Below are 25,128 nucleotides of genomic sequence, written 5' to 3'. Positions count from 1 at the left end.
ATTTTGTACTTGGAACTTGCTCTTTCACAAATTCGACATCCCACATTTTTTTTGAGGGAGAGTTTCAAAATTCTGATAAAGCTAACAAGAGGAAGAAGAATCCATGGCTTCCTGCAACACTTTCACCCTCGGCGGCATTCCGTCTTGCCGAAATTTCACGCGAACATTCCGGTCATCGTCTCCGACATGGAGGAAGAGCGGAGTTGTTAGTGCAAAACTTGCTCAGAAGAACGCAATGCAGTACAGAAAACTCGGAGACTCTGATCTTAATATCAGCGAAATTACTATCGGAACTGTAAGTTCGTTCGCTAGATTCAGTAGCTTTTGCTCAAATATATACAATTATTAAATTTAGAACCCAGTTAGTAGTCATTCGTTCTGTTCATTTTGGGTATTTATGAAGTAATTGAAGATTTAGTAATGTGAACTCCTTCATAAATGCAGATGACATTTGGAGAACAGAACACAGAAAAGGAGGCTCATGAAATACTTAGTTATGCATTTGATCAAGGGATTAATATTATTGATACCGCTGAGGCTGTAAGCTACTCCACACTAACTTGGGAAGAAATTGCCTTCATGTAGTTTACTCTTACTGTTCTTGATAATAGAAGCTTAGTTAACTGAATTGTTGGGATGTAATTAGAAGTTTAGTTTATTGCCTAAAAATTGCTTATCATTTACTATCTTGATATCACAAGCATTTTTGTATTTATTTTTTCATTGCTATTGTATTCCAAGTATCCTGTCCCAATGAGAAAGGAGACTCAAGGAGCGACGGATCTCTATATCAGTAGCTGGATGAAGTCCCAACCCCGTGATAAGGTAATTCTACCTTTGTGGATTTATATGAAAGGTTGTGCATGTATTATCAGTTTCTTGCTTTATATTTCTATGGAATGTAATAGGTACTATTCCTACTACTTCTAACTACAAAGGCATTATAAGATTGCCATCGAATCAGCTCTTTCATATTTTCCTTGTATTCTTGTCATTCTACTGTTTCAAATCTATTGCATTGAACTGTAACTACTGTTGATCTTTTTAAATGAATTCCTCGAGTAAATGATATACTTACTAAAGAATAGTTGGATAAACTGTGTAGATGGCTACTTCTTGTGATTATTTTGAGATTGTAAAACAGTGAGATTAGAGAAAGCTGAGCTGCTAAAATAACTAAAGCTAGGTAATACGTTTTGCGTAACCTTCTTCAAAGAAATATGTCCATTTTGTGCTATAATTGATTTAAACTTCCTAGAGTACTCTTACCAACTGAAAGAACTGTTGATGTACTTCCTTGATCTAGCCAACATTGCATGCATCTTATTGTATTTCGTGTTCTCCATTGTTCTATAGGATTTGATGGCTTTCTGCTGAGTGTGTAAGTTGTTCAGTTTGGGGTGCGGGTATCCCATATGGGTGCAAATCTAAAGGTCGGATTCTTCATTACATGACTTTTAGGATTAAGGGGTATGGATCCAAGTGCGGTTAGGAGTGATGGGATAATGACAATAAAAGTGTACTACGACAGATAAAGTATCTATCTCGATTGATTAAAGTTATTGAACTAAAACTAATAGAATTTAATTCTTTATAAACATCTAATATATCTCATGTTAAAGAAAAATATATCATTCTTTATACATACATACATACATACATACATACATACATACATATATATATATATGTATGTATGTATGTATGTATGTATGTATGTATGTATGTATGTATATGACATGCACGTCAAACCAAATACCCAATCAATCTATACTTCTCGATCATAGATGTGGTCAAAGAACCCAAGGTAAGTAGACTAAATCCAGTGTGGATCCCACACCCATGCCGTGTCGACACGAATGTGGCAAGGATTTTGAAGAGTCTGAGCAACATAGGTGAGTGAGGGTTCACTGAGTCATCATCTCCAACTCCCAACTTAGAGCACATGCAGGGTTAGAGAATTTTAAAAGGCCAGTGGAAGAGAATCGCTTTAAGTAGATTTTGGAGAAACCCTTGATCATGTTTGGACAATTTGAGCTTTTACTGGAAAAAGCAGTCATTTCTGTAGGCATGATGAAAACCCTTTTTTTTATTGTTCCTCGATATGGTCCATTTAACAAGGGATCAAAATGGGTCACACCAGTAGGATGAACTAAATGAGTTCTGCATCATGAACTTTGTACTGTGCACATTACTTAGACAGGTTCTAGAAAGGCATATAGGAAGGAATGGAGAAACTAGAATAAAGAAATCAGGTATACAATTTTTTTTTTTTTTTTAAGAATGGTAAAGATTTAATAACCAAGGGCATATATTTTGAGAATATAAAGCTTGTGTAGTTCTGTTTTTGTTGATCGCTGCTAATTTATGCGCATATATTCTCCAAATATAATTTTTTTTGATCTTTTATGAGGAAGAACAAGAATTATGTTAACTAGACAAATTATTATGCAAGCAGGAAAGAAGAACAAATTAGAGACCAGCTTTATTAGTGAATAGAGCCTATACTCAAGCATGAGTGAGTTAACTTAGAACAGCTTAGATTGTTAAGAACTTGAGGGTACAAATAATTTGTGTTGGATCGTATTAAGATTATTAGCATGGCCATGATGCCAAATGTTACAATTGGTTGTAAATTAACTACCAAAACCATTCTTAAGTAGGTAAACCTCTCTTTTCCTGCATTGCTATTATAGCCATAATCTTGGTGTCTTTTTAACTCAAGATTACATTTTTACTCCTGTAGATGTGTACTGATATCTACTAATGTGATGTTGTTGTCCTTCAGGTGATTTTGGCTACAAAAGTTTGTGGTTATTCAGAAAGATCAAGTTACATACGTGAAAATGCAAAGGTTTTGCGAGTAGATGCTGCTAATATTCGAGAAAGCGTAGAAAAAAGTTTGAAACGTCTCAATACTGATTACATTGATTTACTCCAAATACATTGGTGAGTATTTTTTGATGATATCATTGAAGGATTCTAAAAGTGCAATTTGATAAGTAGTATACATCATATTATTCAACTTCCCCAGTTTCTAGATGACACCATTTTCATCAAGTGGGGCTGTTCCACGTTATCCGGGTAGTTAAAAAACTACAACTTGAACTTTTAGTGACCATATGAGATTTCTCATTCTTACCGGATTCTAGATGACTAGATATTACCTATGCTTTGAGCTTAGGTATCACAGCAACGAATTATCTTTTATTCTGGCTCTTCAATTATTTTCTTTTTTCCTTTTAGTTCTCCCATTTGGGTTTGACAGCTAAGATGCTAGAGAGATTCTCGGTTTAGGAAGCTGTTGATGTGAGCCTCTACTGTAACTGCAGCATATGTTGGAGTAAAAGAGGCGATTGAAATGTGTAGGTGCGAAGCAACAATAAAGCAAGAGCTAGAGCTGTAGGGCAGTAATCAGAGAATATGAGACTCTGAGAGCAGGCTGAATGAACTGTTATTGTTTTATACATGCGGAAGGATCCTAGGAGAAAATGAAGTACTTATAATGGAAGTTCACTTGAGGAGCATTTGGGTGGATTGTTTTGGAATTTAGGGCAACATTTACATAGAAAATCTATGGCTAAGTGAATGTAAGACGACAAGATGAGCTAGTTGCATTAGGGAATCTAGGGATAAGTGAATGTAAGAGGGTAAGATGAGCTAGTTCGAATAATAAGAAAAATGAAGAAACTACTTCCTTGGCCAAGTGAAAGTCTTAGGTGGCTTGCAAGTTATCACTGGCATGGCCTGGTATTTTGCTTTTTCTGGATCTTACATGTTTTGTTTCTTCTCTTCAAAGACACTTACTTACCTCCAACTGGAACAGAACTTAATATGTGGTAAGTAGAGCATTTATTAGAAGGTGACCTATTTACTAGTAATCTGCATGCTCAACAATCTGTTCATGTCCTCATTCCTTTTTTTAATTTTGGCCAATTTTATCTACCAAAGATTGTAGACCAATACATCACAATGAGTATCAAGCGGAGAGCCAAACATTGACTTGTAACCCTCACTGAAAAGGTAATATCATATTCATGTTGAGTTATTATGAGATAGATCACCTTACCTGGCTATTAGTGCCAACCTTTATGCTAAAGATAATTTTACATTGTTACCTCCCTCAAAAGAAAAGAAAAATTCAACTTACCTAGCAACCTCCTATGTCTCCTGGGATCACTGTACAAGCTTAAATTATGGACCCATAGGGCTGTCACAAGTGTACTATCTTCCGTACCTGTCTTCTTTTTAAGGTGGATAAGTATACTTACTTCCACATAGAGATGACAATGTCTGGTGTAAACTAGATGAACTCATCATCCTAGAAAAATATTGCAATCTACCTAGATCCTTGGTCTGAAAGGACTTAACGAGATGAAGTTTACTTTGCTAATCCCTTATTGATCACTTTCTGAGATAATTATGTCATTAGTATAAACTACCAAGTATCTTTTTCACTATAAGTCATTTCAAACTTCTTAATACCCATTGAACTTGTCAGACTATACTCGAGTAGATTGTTTCAAATCATACCAGCACCCTGCATGCAAGATCACTGGACTCCTGAGAGCTAAGTAACCTAGTTGTTTCCCCATATATACTTCATCCTCGTTGCATATTGTATGTAGATTTACTTGGAGGTAGGGGAGAAGTTTCCAAGGGCCACTAAGAGTATACAGTATACAACTCATCACAGCTTGTTGGCATCCTAAATGAGAGAGAGTTTCACTAGTACTCATGAGGTAGAAACAAAAGAAAAGGATGATAGCAAGTTGGCGGTAACTTAAAAGTATAAAATTGAGGTAATTTTGAGTATAGCGAAGACCTCTCCAAGCAGCTCCTGGAAGACTATATGTAGCATTAACAAGTCTGTAACAGAGGGAAGAGCATCTGGTATTTGACACAAAAGATACTAAGTTGATTTTGTATTAGTAACAAAGATCCAAAAAATGGAAATCAAATTAGATTAAGAAGATCAACTACACATTGAATAATCATCTTTGACAACCTAATAATAGGAACTCAAAGTAGAACTAGTTCGATCAGAATTCCTAAAATCCGAGTGGACTTATGAGAAGGGAGGATTTACCCCATTATCAAGATGACATCCTAAGAAAAAAGGGTATCGCACACAAGGGTGTGGACTATGCCATAGTGGTCAATGAAATGGTTGAGAGCCCTGAGGTCTCAGGTTTGAATCAGTGGAGACACAGAAACACTTGGTGATTCTTCCCATTTGTCCTAACCTTGGTAGACAGAGTTACCTAGTGCCTGTTGCCCATGGGAGATGAAAGGTATCCCGTCGAATTAGTCGAGGTGCGCAAAAACTGGTCTGGACACCTCGGTCATCAAACAAAGAAAAGAAAAAAGAAGAGGTGGTATCCAAACAAAATTGACACGACTTATATTCTGAGATACAGAAGTGAGAACATGCAGACACTATTTTCTGAAGTTAAGAAAAACTAAGATGTCAACCTCCTTGGACTATCTTAGGAGAACTGTCAATAGAACATGTTGTAGGTATCTCTGAAGACCGAGGTAGTGAAATCTATATGAGAAAATTGAAGGACTATCAAATATTAAGGGAAGGGCTGCACTACCTGATAGAATAGTGATGAAGAATAAACCAGGAGCTATAATTGAGCTTCTTACAAATTGAGAACAGTCCTCCAAATACGGCATTGTCCTAAAGTCTAATCACTCCACCAAAAAAAAAACCACCAACACCCTGGAACAGCCTGGAGGATTGCAGTTTTATGTGAGACTCGAAGTGTCCGAAAAAGAGACTGAAAGTTGCTGGAGGAAAAGAAAATCTGAAAGTTGCTTGATAAGTTGATGGATCAAATTTCCGATCACCTATAAAATCTGGAACTGGACTGTGAATGGCACATGCCCAGTCGAGCCTCGAGCAAGCGAGAAATCTCCAAATATTGTTGAAAATAAAGAACCTTTCCATAAAAATGATTAAATCACTGAAACCCAAGCATCTGGTCTTCTTAGACTACTGGATTGGATGAATCACTTTGAATGGTCCGGTTGGCTTCCAAAGTACCTAGATCTAGTCCTAAGCTCGCCATGTAAGGCCTCATGCACTAGCACATGAGACAAAATTTGTTGGCAAATTCTGGCTTCTGATGGTGAATCGGGCTTCAGATTAAAAAGTGGCTTCCAGGGTTGTGCTCACACGAGGATTTCAGCCTTGTCTTGGTGTTGGTTTATGCACAATACGCACAGACCAACCTCACATTCAGCAGATTCTATGATTGTTGAAATTGTGCATAGAGAGTGTTTTTTCTCCCGAATGACACCTGTGAATACACGGTGAGGTAGTAGGACTAATTTCTCGCTTAAAGTCCATTAATATGTTAGAAATAAACATCACAATGAAACGAGATTGCGAGAATGCGTGAAAACTAATGGCTTACCCCTCAACCATTCTGTAGGCTCTTTACAATGTACATAACTATATTTACCCGATGTGTGATATATCACATCAAATTTTTATGCTACACTTAACTATCTGACAGAGAGTTACCTCAGCACAATACAGTGCTATTTTCAACTATTTGTGATGTGTGCTAAAGTGATGTACATAATTGACTAGTTTAAAATCATTATTTTCTGGATGTGTTTCTCGTTAAGACAATAAAAAGTAGAGAGATTTACGAGCTAACATGCATATTTAAAGGCGGTTGACAAATTTTGTTTCATCATTTTTAATCTATGATGCATCTTAACATTATTGTTTAAAATGACTGATTAACCTAGAAGGTCTTCTGATGTACCACAGAAAACAAATAGGTTCCTAACAAAAATAAATTGTTATAGAAAGCATGCTTGATGCTGATTAATAACGTATTCATACTGTGTATTCAGTATTGAAGCCACCAGCATAAATTACTTGTTTAAGTTGATCAATTTTTACAAGTCTTTCTTGACAAACTGATATATCATTCTTGGTTGATAGATCTTACCAGCTAACCTGCATGTTTCAAGACACTTGACAAAAAAAATTGGGTTGTATTTATCTTGCTTGTGTCTGAAAGAATTGTAAAATTGTACGTTGTGACTGAATTTGTTTTATCTCTCTCTTGTTTGCTCGTTGTGTATATCATGTATGTCAATACGGAGACTTATAGAGATACATACACACAAACACATGTGAAATATGTAAAGAGATGGTTATCTCATTTCTATAATCTGATGTAAAACTTCTCAGGCCAGACAGATATGTTCCGTTGTTCGGCGAGTTCTTTTATGAAACTTCAAAATGGAGGCCAAGTGTGCCTTTTGTTGAGCAGCTTAGAGCCTTCCAGGAACTCATCGATGAAGGAAAGGTATGTTTTTCTTTTTGTGCAGGCAGTAACAATTGCAATAATATTACTGCAGATCTGTCAGTGAAATGAATTAAGTAAGATGCTTTATAGTTATAATTTTACTAATTAAAGTCTTTAGGATATCTTTCATTTTTCCTGGATTTGTGGTTTCAACTGTAAAGGAAGATTTATGATGCATCTATAGCAGCGGAATGATAATGATTAGAAGATTTCAAATAACACTGTTAGCTCAATTGCAAGAACCAGTGAAGATTCTTCGATTGAGATGAACTGATGAAGAACAGTTTAAGAACAATTAGAAGAAAAGAGAAGAAGAGAGATTTAGAGAAGAGAACAATGATTTGTATATTGATTGATCTGAAATGTACATATGAGATGTTATATACAACTGTAGTGACTTATTCAGCCTAATTCTCAACTAACTTCCTGATCAACTAACCAACTCTATGAGCAGTAGTTCAATGAAACAGTAATCAACCGTAATTGTAACTAACTAACTGTCAGTTAAGACAGAATACATGACCAATACTAAATCTAATAGCTGATTAGTGTAACAATACTCCTCTCCTAAAAGAGATCCTTGTCCTCAAGGATCAAAACTAGGGAACCTGACCTTCAATGCCTGATAGAATTCCCAAGTAGCATCATCAGCAGACAAACCTTCCCATTTGACCAATAGTTGTGCCACAACCTTGCCACCCTTCTTGACCATTCGCCTCTGAAGAATACTCTCAGGATTGGGACAAAGTGGATGGGCAATGTCAATGACAGGAGGTAATGAGACATGAGCAGGCAATGCAAAGCACCTCTTTAATAATGAGACATGCACAGTGGGGTGGATTTTGACCGAATCAGGAAAGCAAATAGTGTAAGCCACTGGTCCCACCTTCCTCAAAATCTGAAATGGACCATAATACTTGGCTGCCAGCTTATGAAAAGAATGGCTAGAAACAGTACTCTGCTTATAGGGATGGATCTTGTAGTATACCCAATCACCAACCTCAAAAACCTTGTCACTCCTGTGTGAATCAGCCTGTTGTTTCATTCTCAATTGGGCCCTACTCAAATGGTGTTTCAAGAGCTCCAACTTCATCTCCCTGTGAAGTAATGTAGCATCAACTTCAGCAGAAGCTGATTCACCTGGAAGATATGGCAAGTGTAGTGGAGGAGGCCTCCCATAAAGTGCCTCATAGGGAGTCGTTTGAATAGCACTATGAAAGCAAGTGTTGTACCAATACTCAGCCATAGCTAGGCAAGAGAACCAAGTATTAGGTTCTTCACTACAAAAACACCTTAAGTAAGTTTCCAAGCTCCTATTTAACACCTCAGTTTGGCCATCAGACTGAGGATGGTATACTGAAGAAGTGTTCAATTGGACCCCTTGTAAGTGGAACAATTCTTGCCAAAAGTTGCTGAGAAAGACAACATCCTGTCACTAGTGATTGTATCAGGCAACCCATGCAATTTAACCACTGTGTCCATGAAAACCGCAGCTACTGACTGAGCAGTGTAAGGGTATTTCATAGGAAGCAAATGAGCATATTTACTTAAGCGATCCACAACTACCAAGATGACCTCATAACCCTTGGATTTGGGAAGACCATCAATGAAATCCATGCTAATTTGAGACCAGACCACTTCAGGAATAGGTAGTGGTTGTAATAGACCTGGATAGGCAGCTAGATCAGATTTATTCTTCTGGCACGTGTCACACTTTTGAACAAATAACTTCACATCGGTTCTGATACCCTTCCAGTAAAATAGAGTCAACAGCCTTTTAAGAGTGACTTCTACACCAGAATGCCCTCCCTGAGCAGAAGAGTGCCAAAAGGAGATGATATCAGATCGTAACTGAGGCAACTTACCAACTACTAATTTCCCCTTTCTCCTAAGCTGGTTATTTTGCCAAGTAAATTGTTTATGGCAATTTGGATTAGCTACCAATTCTGTAATGAGAGTCCTCAATTCAGGATCTGCATCCCAGCTAGATGCTATAACTTGAGCAAGATCAGAAGAAGTATTAGAGAGTATCAACTATCAAGGTCATTAACTCAGCCCCTTGCACCCTGGACAAAGCATCAACCACTTTGTTTTCTACCCCCTTTTTATACTCAATGACATAGTCAAATGGCATAAGCTTAGTGAGCCATAACAATTGTGAGTTAGTGTGTAGTTTTTGTTCCAACAGATACTTCAAAGCCTTTTGATCAGTTCTGATAACAAATTTCTGATTTAACAAATAATGTAACCACTTGGTCACAGCATGCACAATAGCCAACAGTTCCCTATCATGCACCGAGAGTGTTGCATGCCTAGGTGAAAGCCCTTTACTAATGAAAGCAATAGGGTGACCCTCCTGCATTAGTACAGCACCAATCCCAAACCCACTATTATCAGTTTCCACAGTGAAAAACTTATTCATGTCAGGTAATGCCAACACTGGTGCCTTAGTCAATGCATCCTTAAGTTGTGCTAGTGCCACTGAAGCCTTCTCATTCCACTGGAACTTGTCCTTTAGAAGATCATTCAATGGTCTTGATATAGTACCAAATCCTTGGATAAATCTTCTATAGTATCCAGCTAATCCCAGAAAACCCCTCAACTGTTTAAGGGTAGTTGGAGTAGGCCAATCCCTTATAGCAACAATCTTCAAGGAATCTGTAGACACACCTGCTTGGGTGATGAAATGACCTAGATATTCAATCCTCCTCACTCCAAAAAAACATTTAGATTGTTTAGCAAATAGCTGGTAGTGTTGCATAACCTCAAAAACAGACCTTAAGTGTTTCAGATGCTCATTAAGAGTTCTGCTGTAAATAAGAATATCATCAAAGAAAACAAGAACATGTTTCCTAAGAAAGGCTTGGAAGACAGTTCATCAATCCCTGAAATGCGGCAGGTGCATTTAACAGGCCAAAGGGCATTACAACATATTCAAAGTGCCCTGAATGAGTTCGCAAAGCTGTTTTAGGTACATCTTCAATTGCAATCCTCAGTTGGTGGTAACCAGATCTAAGATCAATCTTAGAAAAGATTGTAGATCCCCCCAACTCATCCAATAGGTCCTCAACAACTGGAATAGGGAACTTGTTCTTGATAGTGTGTTTATTCAAATCTCTGTAATCCACACACAACCTCCATGTACCATCTTTCTTGCCCACCAACACCACTGGAGCAGCAAATGGACTACAACTAGGTTGTACCACCCCTTTATCTAACATCTGTTGAACCAACCCTTCAATAATGTCTTTCTTGACTGAAGGATATCTGTAAGGTCATCTATTTATAGGTTCAGTATTGTTGTGCAACACTATTCTATGATCAAAGACTCCTCTGAATGGAGGTAATTCTTGGGGTTCCTCAAATAAAATCTTGTACTCTTGTATTAAACTTAGTAGTCTAGGGTCCTTCTCAAAGTTCTCCTGAGCTTTAATTGAATGCGACTGCTCTTTATTACACATTGGTTGGAATTGTTACCTGACATTTTAGCGAACTCTCCAGCTCTTGTAGTTCTGATTTGTTTGCCTTCTCCCTTAAGAAGATGCTTTCTCCCTTTATACCAAAACTCCATGGTGAGTTCCCTGAAAATCATCTTGATATCTCCTAGTGTTAACAACCATTGAACCCCCAAAACTACACCACAAGATCCTAGCGGCAACAAAAGGAATTCTGCTGAAAACTCCACACCTTGTAACAGCCAAGAAATATTGCACATTTGGCTCACGTGTAGATCATTACCATTAGCTGTTGTTACTGCATGAGGCGTAGTAGGTGTAACTTGGCATCCCAAACCCTTAACCACTTTCGGATCAATGAAATTATGTGAACTGCCTGTGTCTACCAAGATATGAAGAGGTTTCTTGGAATAGTAACCAGTGACCCTTAATGTTCTGAACCCCAATGAGCCATTAAGTGCATGAACAGAGATTTCCATCTGTTCTAATGGCCTGATTAATTCTATCTCCTGGTGCTCTAGTGTTGCTTCTTTCATGTTCACTCTCCACTTCTTCATGTTCCTCCACCTCTATCAAGTATAACTGCTTTAAGTTCTTGCACTTGTGGCCAAACACGTACTTCTCATTACAGAAATAGCACAGTACCTTGGACCTCTTTTCATTAATTTCTTCTGCACTCAAGGTCCTTCTATTGGTCCCTCTAGTTTTTGTTGTATTTGTATAGCTACTTGGAGTGGATAATAAGGGAGGTTTACTTTGAAAATTCTGATCACTATACCTTTTTGGTTGATTTGAATTCTGAACAGGCTGTCTCACAGCTTCTAAGTATGCCTCCTGCATTCTTGCCGACTTATAAGCTTGAGATAATGTGAGGGGGTTTGTTATTTTTTACTGCCATGTTCAACTCCTTCTTCAGACCTCCTACAAAGCAACTGATTGCATTTTCTTGTGACAGATTACCCCGGTTAAATTCCTCTCAAAAGTAGCCTGATAATCTTTCACTGCTCTTATTTGTCTCACTTTCTTTATCTCCTCCATTGGGTCATCATAATCTGCCCCAAATCTTTCTACTAGAGCCATAACGTACTCACTCCATTTTGGTGGCTGTAATTATTGTCTATACTTCATGAATGACAAATGCCATTGAACAGCCTCACCTTCAAACTGTAAAGATGCAATTCCTATCCTTTCCTCCATCGGAATGTTGTCCATACTAAAAAATTGTTCGATCCTGAATAACCAAGATCTGAGATCTTCTCCAGAGAACCTCAAGAATTCTATTTTCGACCATCGAGAGAATTGAGAATGGTGATTGGTGAAACTACTTGCACTCTTCTCCCTGTGGAACTTTCATCGATCAGTTTTTGTGCATCTGGCATTTCCCCTCTTTCAAAATGAATTACAGGTGATTTTTCTCCTTGATTTCCTCCGGTAGTTGCTGGTGATTTATCTCTGTGATTTCCTCCAACAGTCGCCAATTGATCCTTCAATTCCAACACAACTTGATCCAATCTCTTAAGATTCGACACTTCCCCTGCAAGAGTCCCAATTTCTGATAACATTTTCTGCATCATTTCACGCAATTCCCCCACTTCATTGTCAGAAGATCCATCATTTGCTCTTGTATTTTTTGTCATTGTTGCCAAGGAAAGCAATGCTCTGATACCAATGTTAGCTCAATTGTAAGAATCAGTGAAGATTTTTCGATTGAGATGAACTGATGAAGAACAGTTTAAGAACAATTAGAAGAGAAGAGAAGAAGAGAGATTTAGAGAAGAGAACAATGATTTATATATTGATTGATCTGAAATGTACATATGAGATGTGTTTATATACAACTGTAGTAGTGACTTATTCAGCCTAATTCTCAACTAACTTCCTGATCAACTAATCAACTCTATGAGCAGTAGTTCAATGGAACAGTAATCAACAGTAATTGTAACTAACTAACTATCAGTTAAGACAGAATACATGACCAATACTAAATCTAATAGCTGATTAGTGTAACAAACACCTATATAAGAGGAGCTCTAAATTGAAAATGGTCACAAAAATTATTAGGTTTGTTAACAAGTAGAATTGCAACTCTTTTTTACTTGTACATGTGAAGTACAATTTTTATGTGTAAATAGAGGGGCTTCAAATCATTTGCATTGAAGTGGAACATTAAAGCTTAGTTATCGTGTTGTCTGTTTAACTTTTATAACCAAAAAATATTGTCGTGCATTTTTTCACATTTAGTTGTTAAATATACTTGCGAGATGATATAAAATATATTTCCAAGTGAGAAACTTAAGGTATATGCTTGTAGGGGTGTGCATACTTTGGTAAATACCAAATCATCGTATCGTGTTACACATATTTGGAATTAGGATGAATAACAGGAATTCAGGAAATTAGTTGAGCCACGTCAGAAATTAGTTAGTTAAATACCGAGTTAGTTAAAGTTGTTAAGACTGTTGTTGAAACAGTTAGTAGATATTTTCCTTTCAACTAATTCAATTGTAAATCCTACATAGTTCTGAATTGTAAAGGAGTTTCAGGATGAATATACAATACAACTCATTTCTCTCTTAAAATCTACATTTCCTTCTTCTATTCTTCTCTGTTTTTTCCATTGTTCTTAACTGTTCTTTAGCAGTTACTTCTTTCAATCCTCGAATCTTAGTTGATTCCTGCAATTGAGGTAACATTGGTATCAGAGCTACACTTTCCTTGGCAACAATGACAAAGAACACAAGATTAAATGAAGCTTCTGGTAACAGTGAAGTAGGTGAATTGTGTGAATTGATGCAGAAGGTATTATCAGAAGTGGGAAATCTTGCAGGTGAAGTGTCAAGTCTCAAGAAATTGGATCAGGTTGTAGTTGAATTAAGGGAACAATTAGCAGTTTCTGGGGAAAATCGCAGGGGAAAAACACCAATGGATCATCCAGAAAGGGAGGAGGTGCCGGATGCAAGGAGGATGTTTGATGAAAGGTCTCGAAGGGAGAAAAGTTCCAATAGTTTCACCAATCACCATTCTCATTTTCCTCGATGGTCAAGGATGGAGTTCTTGAGGTTTTCTGGAGAAGATCTTAGGTCTTGGTTATTCAGCATAGAACAGTTCTTTAATATGGAGAATATTCCTATGGATGAGAGGATAGGAATTGCAGCTTTACAGTTTGAGGGTGAGGCTGTTCAATGGCATTTGTCATTCATGAAGTACAGGCAGTACTTACAGTCACCAACTTGGAATGAGTATATGATGTCTCTTGTGGAAAGATTTGGAGCAGACTACGATGATCCCATGAAGGAGATCAAGAAGGTGAAGTAAACAGGTTGTGTCAAGGACTATCAAGCAATATTTGAGAGGAATTTGACAAGGGTCAATCTGTCTCAAGAGAATGCCATTAGCTGTTTCATTGGAGGGTTGAAACATGAGCTCAATATGGCAGTAAAATTGGGTAATCCTCAGACTCTATCTCAGGTGTACAAATCAGCAAGAATACAGGAAGCTTATCTGGCTGCTATCAAACAACCTGTAGCCCCAGTGCAGAATCAGCAAGCTAATAGAAGGTATGAAATTAGTGAGCAAAAGTTTCAAAGCAAATCACCATTACTACCGACTCCCACTGTGGGTACTTCTATGGCTTCAAAGGGGTCAATAGGAGAACTTTGAGTATAGAGGAGATGAATGATAGAAGATCCAAAGGTCTTTTGCTACTTTTGTCCAGAAAAGTATGCGTTTGGTCATAAATGCAAGAACTTGAAACAATTGTATTTGTTGGAGGTTGAGGAAATAGAAGAGTTAAGGGAGGACTACCAGGAGGTTGGGCATCAGGAAGAACAGAAAATGGAGATACAAGCTTTGGAGCAGATGGAAATCTCTGTTCATGCTCTAAATGGATCACTAGGGTACAGAACCTTAAAGGTTACTGGATACCATGCTAAGAAACCTCTCCATATTTTGATTGACACCGAAAGCTCTCACAACTTTATTGATCCCGAGTTAGTAAAGGTGCTGGGATGTGAAGTAAGATCTACTCTACCTCAAAGTGTGGCTGCAGCTAATGGAACTGACATGCTAGTGGAGCAAGTGTGCACAATCTCGTGGTTGCTGCAAGGAGCTGAATTCACAGCTGATTTTCTGCTATTACCATTGGGTTCTTGTGGGGTTGTACTTGGAGTGCAATGGTTGTTGACTCTGGGAGATATCAAGATGAACTTTAGAACTCTAACTATGGAATTCTATTATCATGGGAGGAAACATTGTCTCAGGGGTGCAGGAAGGCAGGTTATTCTTCCTGGAGCTGGGAAATTAGCTAAACTGTTAGGTAATCACTCTCAATTGTGCATGATACAAGTTGTTCCAGACATGAACACAGAGACGCAGTGGTATGCACTGGAGACTAGGAATCAACCTGATCAGGACCCTAGGTTGTTAGAACTGTTGCAGGAGTTTAAGCATTTATTTGATGAGCCTAAAGAGTTACCTCCATTTAGAGGAACTTTTGTCATAGAATTGTGTTACAGCAAGGGGTTGAACCAGTGAATAAGCGACCTTACAGGTACCCTTCTATTAAGAAGGACATTATTGAAAATTTGGTTCAACAGATGCTTGATCAAGGTGTAATACAACCAAGTTGTAGTCCCTTTGCCTCTCATGTTGTGTTGGTGGGGAAGATAGATAGAACTTGGAGAATGTGTGTGGACTATAGAGATCTTAATAAGTACACTGTTAAGAATAAGTTTCCAATTCCCATTGTTGAAGACTTATTAGATGAATTGGGAGGGTCCAAGATCTTTTCAAAAATTGATCTTAGATCTGGATATCACCAACTAAGAATGGCTGTAGAAGATGTGCCAAAAACAACATTTAGAACCCATGATGGACACTTTGAGTATTTGGTGATGCCATTTGGCCTATCTAATGCACCAGCAACATATTAAGGCCTTAAGAATTTTGTTTTTAAAGTTTTTTTAAGGAAACATGCATTAGTCTTCTTTGATGATATTCTTATATATAGCAAGAACTTGGAGGACCACTTGAGACACCTCAGATCTGTTTTTGAGGAATTGCAAAAACACAAATTATTCGCAAAAGAGAGTAAGTGTTTCTTTGGGGTGCAGAGGATAGAGTACTTGGGCCATTTCATAACTAATGAAGGAGTTTCTACTGATCCACAAAAGGTGCAAGCAGTAAAAAATTGGCCTAAACCAGCCACCCTCAAGCAGTTGAGAGGTTTTTTGGGTCTAGCTGGTTATTACAGAAGATTCATCCAAGGATTTGGGGTCATTTCTAGACCATTAACAGATCTATTGAAGAAAGACAAGTTTAAGTGGTCAGAAGAAGCAACCATGGCTTTCGAACAACTTAAGGATTCCCTAACAAAAGCTCCTGTCTTAGCCTTACCGGATGCTACCAAGACATTTGTGGTGGAGACAGATGCAAGTGGTTATGGTATTGGAGCTGTACTTATGCAGGAGGGTCATCCCATTGCCTTCATTAGTAAGTCTCTCTCACCTAAAAATAGAGCATTATCTGACTATGATAGAGAATTACTGGCTATTGTTCAAGCTGTTACAAAATGGTCTCAGTATCTGTTGGGTCAGAAGGTCACCATCAGAACTGATCAAAAAACTTTGAAATTCCTGATGGAACAAACTATACACACTAACTCTCAGTTATTATGGTTGACAAAGTTGATGCCTTTTGACTATAATATTGAATACAAGAAGGGTATAGAGAACAAGGTAGCAGATGCCTTGTCAAGAGTCACTGGTGCTGAGTTGTTAGCTTTGGTAATTTCTAATACCAATTCTGATATCCTACAAGCTATTGTGGATAGTTGGGTAATGGACATTGAGCTTAAAACTTTAATTGAGCGATTAAAGGTTGATCCAACAGCGTGTAAACAATTCACTTGGCAACAAAATCAATTGAGAAGGAAAGGAAGACTAGTTGTTGGTAAGGTCCACGAGTTGAGGAGGCAGATCATGACTCTATGGCATTCTTCCCCTCAAGGAGGCCATTCTGGGGTGGAAGCTACTTTGAAGAGGTTGCTCACACTTTTCTACTGGAAGGGCATTAGAAATGATGTGCAGGAGTTTGTTCGAAAGTGTGATACTTGTCAAAGGAACAAGTCTGACTTAGCAGCATATCCGGGTCTGTTGCAGCCTCTTCCAATTCCTGAGGTTGTATGGTCACAAATTAGTATGGATTTTATTGATGATCTTCCCAAGTCAAATGGTTATGAAGTGATCTTGGTCGTGGTGGATAGATTAAGCAAGTACGCTCATTTTATGCCTCTCAAACATCCTTATACTGCCAAATCTGTAGCTGGGGTATTTATGGATACTGTTGTAAGGCTACATGGACTACCTGATGCAATCACAAGTGATAGGGATGCTGTGTTTTTCAGTTCTTTTTGGCAGGACTTGTTTACTATCCAAGGAGTTCAAATAAACACTTCATCAGCCTACCATCCTCAATCTGATGGCCAGACTGAAGTGTTGAACAGGTGCCTGGAGACTTACTTAAGGTGTTTCTGTAATGAGGATGCTACCAATTGGTTTTCTTGCTTAGCCATGGCAGAGTATTGGTACAACACCTCTTATCATTCTGCTATACAGACTACTCCCTATGAGGCACTCTATGGCAGACCACCACCTTTACATCTACCATACCTACCAGGAGAATCGAATTCAGCTGAGGTAGATAATACATTGCTCAACAGGGAATTGAAGCTACAACTACTTAGGCACCATATGTTGAGGGCACAACTTCGGATGAAGCAGCAGGCAGATTTTCATAGAAGTGATAGGGTGTTTAACGTTGGTGATTGGGTGTATTTCAAAATTCAGCCATATAAACAGACAACTGTGTCAGCTCAACAATTTCATAAACTTGCTGCAAGGTATTATGGTCCATTTCAAGTGCTCAAAAGAGTTGGACCAGTGGCTTACACATTGCTATTTCCAGATTCAGTGAAAATTCATCCTACTGTCCATGTATCACTATTGAAGAAATGCCATGAAGTTCCTGATCGCATTTCCTACCCTCCTGTACTTGATATTGCTAACCCTCATTGTCCTGTGCCTGAGGTTGTTTTACAAAGAAGAATGGTGAAAAAAGGCAATAAAGCTGTAGCCCAAGTTCTAGTTAAATGGGAAGGGTTGCCAGCGGATGATGCAACTTGGGAGTTTTCCAATGCATTGAAGGTCAGATGTCCTCAGTTTGATCCTTGAGGACAAGGATCTGTTTGGGAAAGGGAGTATGGTTACACATATTTGGAATTAGGATGAATAACAGGAATTCAGGAAATTAGTTGAGCCACGTCAGAAATTAGTGAGTTAATACCGAGTTAGTTAAAGTTGTTAAGACTGCTATTGAAACAGTTAGTAGATATTTTCCTTTCAACTAATTCAATTGTAAATTCTATATAGTTCTGAATTGTAAAGGAGTTTCAGGATGAATATACAATACAACTCATTTCTCTCTTAAAATCTACATTTCCTTCTTCTCTTCTTCTCTGTTTTTTCCATTGTTCTTAACTGTTCTTAGCAGTTACTTCTTTCAATCCTCGAATCTTAGTTGATTCCTGCAATTGAGGTAACATATCGAAACCAAAATTTTTGGCGCTTCGCTTTCGGTATTATGGCATTTGTGGTTATGCATTTCTGGAAATGTGGTATTCGGTTTTTATAGAAAAAATATTGAAACACCGAATACCATACCAAAATACTTAATTACATATGCAATCCATGTATATTATTATATAGATTATAATTTAATTTGATCTAAATATAAACTAATAAAAGGTCTAAATCCTTCGGACTAAAAAGCTGCTTCCGTTTTACTACTAAAGATGAACTAAATAATTAATTACAAATAATTACAATACAAATTACTCGACATTTGTTAGTTACCAGCCAACACTAGACAATTTTCCTTCATTTCGAGCATAAGAAATAACAAAATTCGTAGGGAGATTCTATGGGGATGCTTGGAGGCTAAAAGTGTATTTGTAGTATACACTAGGGTGATTAAGGATATGTATGATGGTGCTAAGAGTTGGGGTCAGGACTATGGAGGTAACTCAGAACACTTCCTAGTCATAATGGGTTCCATCAAGGATCTGTTCTTAGCCCTTTTTTATTTGCTTTGGTGATGGATATTCTGAGGCAACACATTCAAGAGGAGGTAACATGGTGCATGTTGTGGATGAATGATGATATAGTAGTTATTGATGAGACGCGAAGTGGCATTAACGCGAGGCTGAAAGTTTGCAGACAGACCCTGGAGTCAAAAGGTTTCAAGTTGAGTTGGACAAAAACTGAATACTTGGAGTGTAAGTTCAGTGATATGTCCCATGAAGCGGATGCGAACGTGACTCTTGACACTCCGATTATCCCCAAGAGAGCAAGTGTCAAAAGTGCCTAACGTCAGTTATCCAAGGTAATCGGAGATTGAAGAGCATGTCACGCATTGTATTGGCCGAGATGGATGAAATGGATGCTCGCATCCAGTGTTCTGCGTGATAAGAATGTGCCGCCAATAATTAAAGGTAAGTTTTACAAAGTGGTAGTGAAACCGACTATGTTATATGTGGTAGTGTGTTGGTTGTCCAAAAGTAGAGAGTAGCAAAGATGATGTTGAGATAGGTCTGTGGGCATACTAGGAGGAATAAGATTAGGAATGAAGTTATTCGTGCCAAGGCGGGAGCAGTGTTTTGGAGTGCAAGAAGCGGAAAAGAGCGGGTAGGGCTTGCTTCACCGAAGCATGAAGCGCACATTTTTTTCTACTAAAGCGTTATTTAGTACGAAAAGAATAATATTAAATATGCATATATTAATAACCAAGAACACAATAGAAATAACATATTAAGCAAATCTTACAATTCTTTAATTAAAAAGTAAATAAAAAATAGTCAATAATCCTCATAAGCATAACATAATTAGGCAAATGCAAACAGCAAAACCAAATCAGTAAAAAAAACAGAGCATAAACAGGGGGAAGAAAACCCTAGAAGCAATCGCTGAAAGCCTGAAAGAGAGGAAGAACTTATTGTTTGAGTTGCAGCAACAGTTATTGAGATGTTTGAGTCACAGAAGAAGAAGAAGAAGAGGGAAATGTGTGAGACGCATCAGACAAATGTGTTATACAGAAGTTACAAAAAAAAAAATAACAACGCTTAAGCGCCGTTTTTGTCGCCTTTGCTTTAAGCGCGCTTCTCACTTTGCCTACTGAAGCGCTCACTTTTTCAGCGACGCCTCGATTGAGAGCATAAAAGCGCAGTGCTTGCGCCCCGCCTCGCTTCACGCTTTAAAGACGTTTTTTGTCGCTTTTCACAACACTAAGTCGGAGTGGCCCCATAGGGGATAATGTACAAAATTTGAGGTTGAGATGGTTCGGACATGTGAAGAGGAGATGTGTGGATGCCACGGTAAGGAGGTGCGAGAAGGTTGATCTTAATGGACTCGAGTAGGAGTATAGGCAGGCCTAAGAAGTATTGTGGTGAGGTGATTAGGTAGGACATGGCGCAGCTACAACTCACCGAGGGTATAACCCTTGATAGAACGGTGTGGAGGTCGAGGATTAGGATTGAAGGTTAGAAAGAAGTTGAGTGCTTTGCTGTCCCATCCCTAAAGTATTAGAATTAGTCTTGTATATTCGTATTCTTAGATTTCTATTTCTATTTTATTGGTTGATTCTTTAGCCTTGATAATTGTATTTTCATGTTGTTCTTCCTGCTTCTTGTTGTTGTCGTTTTCTTCATCTGTTTTGTGTGAGGGTCTATCAGAAATCACCTGTCTTCCTTTTTAAGGTAGGACTAAGGTCTGCGAACACACTACCCCCCCCCAAACCCCACTTGTGGGATTACACAGAGTATGTTGTTGTTCGAGCATGACTGAGTTTCCATCATTGTAAAAGTCATAATTTTCCCTTGTACGTAAGTCTAAGTGAATAAGCTGTGGTTAAGATTTACCACAACGCACAAACCAAATATGGAACCATATTAAAAGAAATTGGTATGGTAATGGTAGAGCATTTTTAAAAATCGAAATTACCAAATCTGAAGTTTTCAAAACCGTACCGTGTTATATCATGATCGCTCCTATATGCTTGCAAAGAAACTGAACTGGTAAACGGAAAATGTTAGTGAATAAGCACATCAGGTCTGTTACGCATGGTTTAGTTTTAGTACACATTTGCAATGCTTATAGCGAATAAGCAAAACCTGATCTTTATGCATGGCTTCGTTTGCACATTTTTCATGTTTGTTATGAATAATCGCACCTGATCTTTTATCATGGTCTGCTATGCACATTTTGCAAAATAATTTGAGATTTCATTTTGCTTTGTAAATCTCAAAAATTGATATACTTTATGGACAGTTAACTTATCTGAAAGTAACAATTAAGCATTACTAATTAATTCAGGTCCGCTACATTGGTGTTTCCAATGAAACTTCATATGGAGTAATGGAGTTTGTCCATGCTGCAAAAGTTGAAGGATTGCCGAAGATTGTCAGCATTCAGAATAGTTACAGTCTGCTGGTTAGGTGCCACTTTGAGGGTAAGTTGTCCTTTCTAAAGTAGTTTCCTCTCAACGAGAAATATAGCTTCAATGTATATTTTGATTTTTGCAGCATTTCTTCAGTTCTTTTGGTCATACTTTGGTGCTCGTAAAGGTTGAGTAATAGGTTTTTTGTTTAAGAGTAAAAGCAGGTCTGACATCCATTAGATGAGAAGAACTCCAAGATGCTTAAGGAAGATGCCTAGGTACTCGGTACTCCAACCATAGTCAATTAGTTGAAGTCGGAATATCAATTTTTTCCAGCATGTTGTCAATTTGAGATCTTGTTATCATTCAGCCTGTTAAGAAAAATTGACCCAGGGCCTAAATAGATCCCATAATCTAGCTCATGAGTCATGAGGTAAAGATTTCTCCAAAATCACATATAGAGACTATAATCCTTACCCTCAACCAATATGGGCTTCAGTATACCCTTCCCGGCGTTCTTAGAACTAAATATTTGGAGTATGTATAATATGAAAATCGTTGCCCAACATTTAATAAACCAAGATCAGGGATAGGTAAATGAACCCCGCGTCTAAATCAACCGCAATATCTAGCTCGTGAGGTGAGGATTGTCCAAATCATGATAAAGACTATACTGCAAAACCCTCAACTGTTGTGGGACTCTAACACAACATGTCTGTGTGCAATACATCCAGTTGAGGTATCAACATAGATGCTTCATGGGGTCAATTCATTTCTCTAGAGGCTTTGCTTTTAATCTTAAGTAGCATGATTGGAGGAGTGCAAAAAATGAAAATGAAGAACTCCTGTGATGATTAAGTAAAGAGTGCAAGGTGCTTAAGCAATAAGCCTAGGACACTCTCTACTCTTTGCCTATCGGTGAACAAGTGTTAAGGTCTTTAACAGCTTGCTTACAAATCGATATTTTAGTATTTTTTATATCTACTTAGTTACATCATTAAATCCTATTTGCTTAGCTCTTTAGACTATTAGAATCTAGTTTTCCCCAGTTCCCTTTACAGCTGTCCCTAATACTACTCCTTTATGGGTGGTCATTTTCCCATTCACAAAAATACTGATATCATCCGTGCTACCACTGCAGAATAATCTGCATGTACCTCACAAAAGAATAGAAAACCACTTTCTAAAGGTTCTTTTGAAGATTGGTGAACTGATTCTGATCTCCTTTCTAACCACATGTTATCTATTCTCTAATCTGTCTTGAGCCACTTTTGCACATATGTAAATACCCAAATTGTATAATTGGATCAACGTTGATGAGGTTATTTCTCTAAGGAATGTGATTATCCTCTGGATAAGTCCATTACATCCTTAAAGGCTGCTGTCAATGCTCATCATAGACGCAATCTGCCTAACAGCAGCGCTACTACTCTTTAAGATACAGGCAACTTTGCTTGCCATGATAGCTAATCATAGACGCAATCTGACTATCTCAATTTATATGAGCTGTTTCTTGCGGATGATCACATTTGACACTATAAACTCCAAAATCACATGTGTTATCTTTTGACAAGAACTCTTTTTTGTTTCAGATTGGCATGTTATAAATTTTGGGCCTTCCTTGTACTTGGATAATGTTGTTAAGGGACCTTACAGTTTATGTGATAAATAGCCTAATACTGGTAAAAGCAACTGTGAAATAACCTAGTAAAAATTAACCAACATATACTGATGAAACAACCTAGTAAACAATCAAATGCAGCAGTACATGTAGGAGTGAGTCATTGCTGCTATTTTTGATAGAAAGAAAATAATTGTATTTACATCAAGCACCAACATTCTTAATTTTCCGCTTAGCATAACGAGTTTTTGGTTGTCCTTTGTAGTTGATCTTGTTGAAGTATGCCACCCAAACAACTGTAACATTGGCTTACTATCCTATTCTCCACTGGCTGGGGGAACCTTATCGGGGAAGTATTTGGACAGTAATTCTGAAGCTGCTAAAAAAGGAAGACTTAACCTGTTCCCAGGCTACATGGAAAGATACAATAAATCCCTTGCCAAGGTACGTGTTTTTCAAGTTTTACAAGAAAGAAAGTTAATTGATTGTTTGAGTAGTTTTATAAGTAGGCAAAAAAATTGAACTTTCTCAAGTGTAAGTTTGCCAAGGGTGAAATACATAGTTTTGGGTTTGACTGGAGTCTGGAAGGCGTAACTTAGGGGACACCATGCCACAATCAGTATCCTCCTCCCCCTACCCCAAACCTAAAGAAAAGCACCCAGTTCGATAAATTAATCCTGCGCCTTTTTGTCCATTGTGTCGTGTGTATTGCTTTGTTAGTGTGAGATAGTATCCAAAAGATAAGCTTTGGGTACAATTTGTCATGGATTAAATTCAGCTTGCTACTTAAAAACAAGAACTGCATATATGCACACGAAACCTGATCGTGTAAAGTGGTTCATTGCTTTTCAAAAATATATATCGAGTATCGGTACTCATTCGTTGGTTTGACGGTCATTGTATATTAGCTTGAGGTTGTTATCCTGTCTTAAAAAACAAAACCCACACCTCAATAAGATTCAGAACCCACAAACCTCAAATCATAGCTTCACCTCTCTGGATCACACAGTAGAAGAAGGTTGAAGAATAAAACAGAGAATTGTTGCTCGTCTTTAACGATACAATGTGAAAATGCATTTCTACTTTAGTAGTCGTGCGTGACTTTAGACATGTACAATGTGAGAAGTTTATACCATGCTGCAAGTTTTAATGATTGCTTGGATGTTTTTTTGGGCTGTGTTTAATTTCCAGGAAGCAACAAAAAAGTATGAAGAAGTGGCCAAGAAGCATGGTCTAACTCTAGTTGAGTTAGCCCTAGGATTTGCCCGAGACCGTCCCTTTATGACAAGTTCAATTATAGGTGCAACCTCGGTGGATCAATTAAAAGAAGATATTGATGCTTTTTTGACAACTGAGAGACCTTTGCCACCTCAAGTAATGGATGATATTGAAGACATTTTCAAGAGATACAGAGACCCTGCTTCAAGATAGTCTGCCAATTTCACTTGTCCAAAAATTGTTCTTCGAATTTACCACAAGATGTCTTTTGTTTATGCCTATCTATTGTGTACAGGGTGTAGGGGGAGAGCTTTTCATCTTTGGCACATACTTCTCTCCAGTAGCAGCCTGCATTGAGAAGAAATGTAAGTCAATTTGGCCACTGTTATTCGTCTAGTCATAGTCTATTGAATATTGATATCAATGTATTGATCATATTAGGTATTTTCTTTTATGGTTTCATATTCTGGACTAGGTATGTCCTTGTGATATGCGAAGGAATTGAGTTGTCAACATAAAAAGCATAACAACTCAATAGGATACATACCCGTCTTTCTTTGTTTCTTAAGAATCATAATATTTTATTCACCTAAATGATTAAAAACAAAAATGAATTTCTTGGTTTATTGTAATTTCTTCTTTTCAATATTCAGCTGAGTTGTTAATGTTAGTCACTATTACAATACCCAACTGCCAAAGTAACAAATTTTTATGTTTTGAGTTTTCAGCACTGGCTTAACAATGCATACAGGTTGGTTCTCTGGAATCACTTTTCCAGTGTCCAGGGACTTTGTGACTCTATTGTAATTTTTAGTTTCCACTAATAAAAGTGACTTTAATGACATGTTTATCAGTTTCTTCATATATAGTCTTTTTTTATGTATAATATTCAAACATCTAAACTTAAAATTTAAATTACAGAACTAATCTATAACTCAATTTAGCTCTGGAGATTAGTAAAGCTAAACCTTACAAAGTAAAACGAGTTCTATTTCGACCAACTCATTTG

At 37.7% G+C, this 25,128-nt stretch overlaps 1 protein-coding gene across 3 annotated transcripts; it reads left to right on the top strand.

The window, feature by feature from the left end:
- LOC107023549 (protein tas) lies at positions 1-24,981 on the top strand. Of its 3 annotated transcripts, none has more exons than XR_001457215.1 (9): positions 1-295; positions 445-540; positions 742-825; positions 2,789-2,949; positions 7,220-7,337; positions 21,217-21,352; positions 23,167-23,345; positions 24,093-24,484; positions 24,848-24,981. XR_001457215.1 is itself a non-coding variant. In XM_015224276.2 (8 exons), the coding sequence occupies exons 1-8, from the start codon at positions 104-106 to the stop codon at positions 24,330-24,332; spliced, it is 1,206 nt and encodes a 401-aa protein (XP_015079762.1). In that variant the 5' UTR covers positions 1-103; the 3' UTR covers positions 24,333-24,745. The 3 variants fall into 3 exon arrangements, 1 of the variants encoding a protein (XP_015079762.1); XR_001457216.2 differs by having other exon boundaries at positions 24,841-24,959; XM_015224276.2 differs by lacking the exon at positions 24,848-24,981 and having other exon boundaries at positions 24,093-24,745.
- Positions 24,982-25,128: the final 147 nt, after the last annotated feature.

This window comes from Solanum pennellii, chromosome 6 (genome assembly GCF_001406875.1).
Source record: "Solanum pennellii chromosome 6, SPENNV200".
NCBI classification, from domain to species: domain Eukaryota; kingdom Viridiplantae; phylum Streptophyta; class Magnoliopsida; order Solanales; family Solanaceae; genus Solanum; species Solanum pennellii.
Note: the sequence above shows the minus strand (reverse complement) of the source record. Positions and strands in the feature narration are given on the sequence as shown.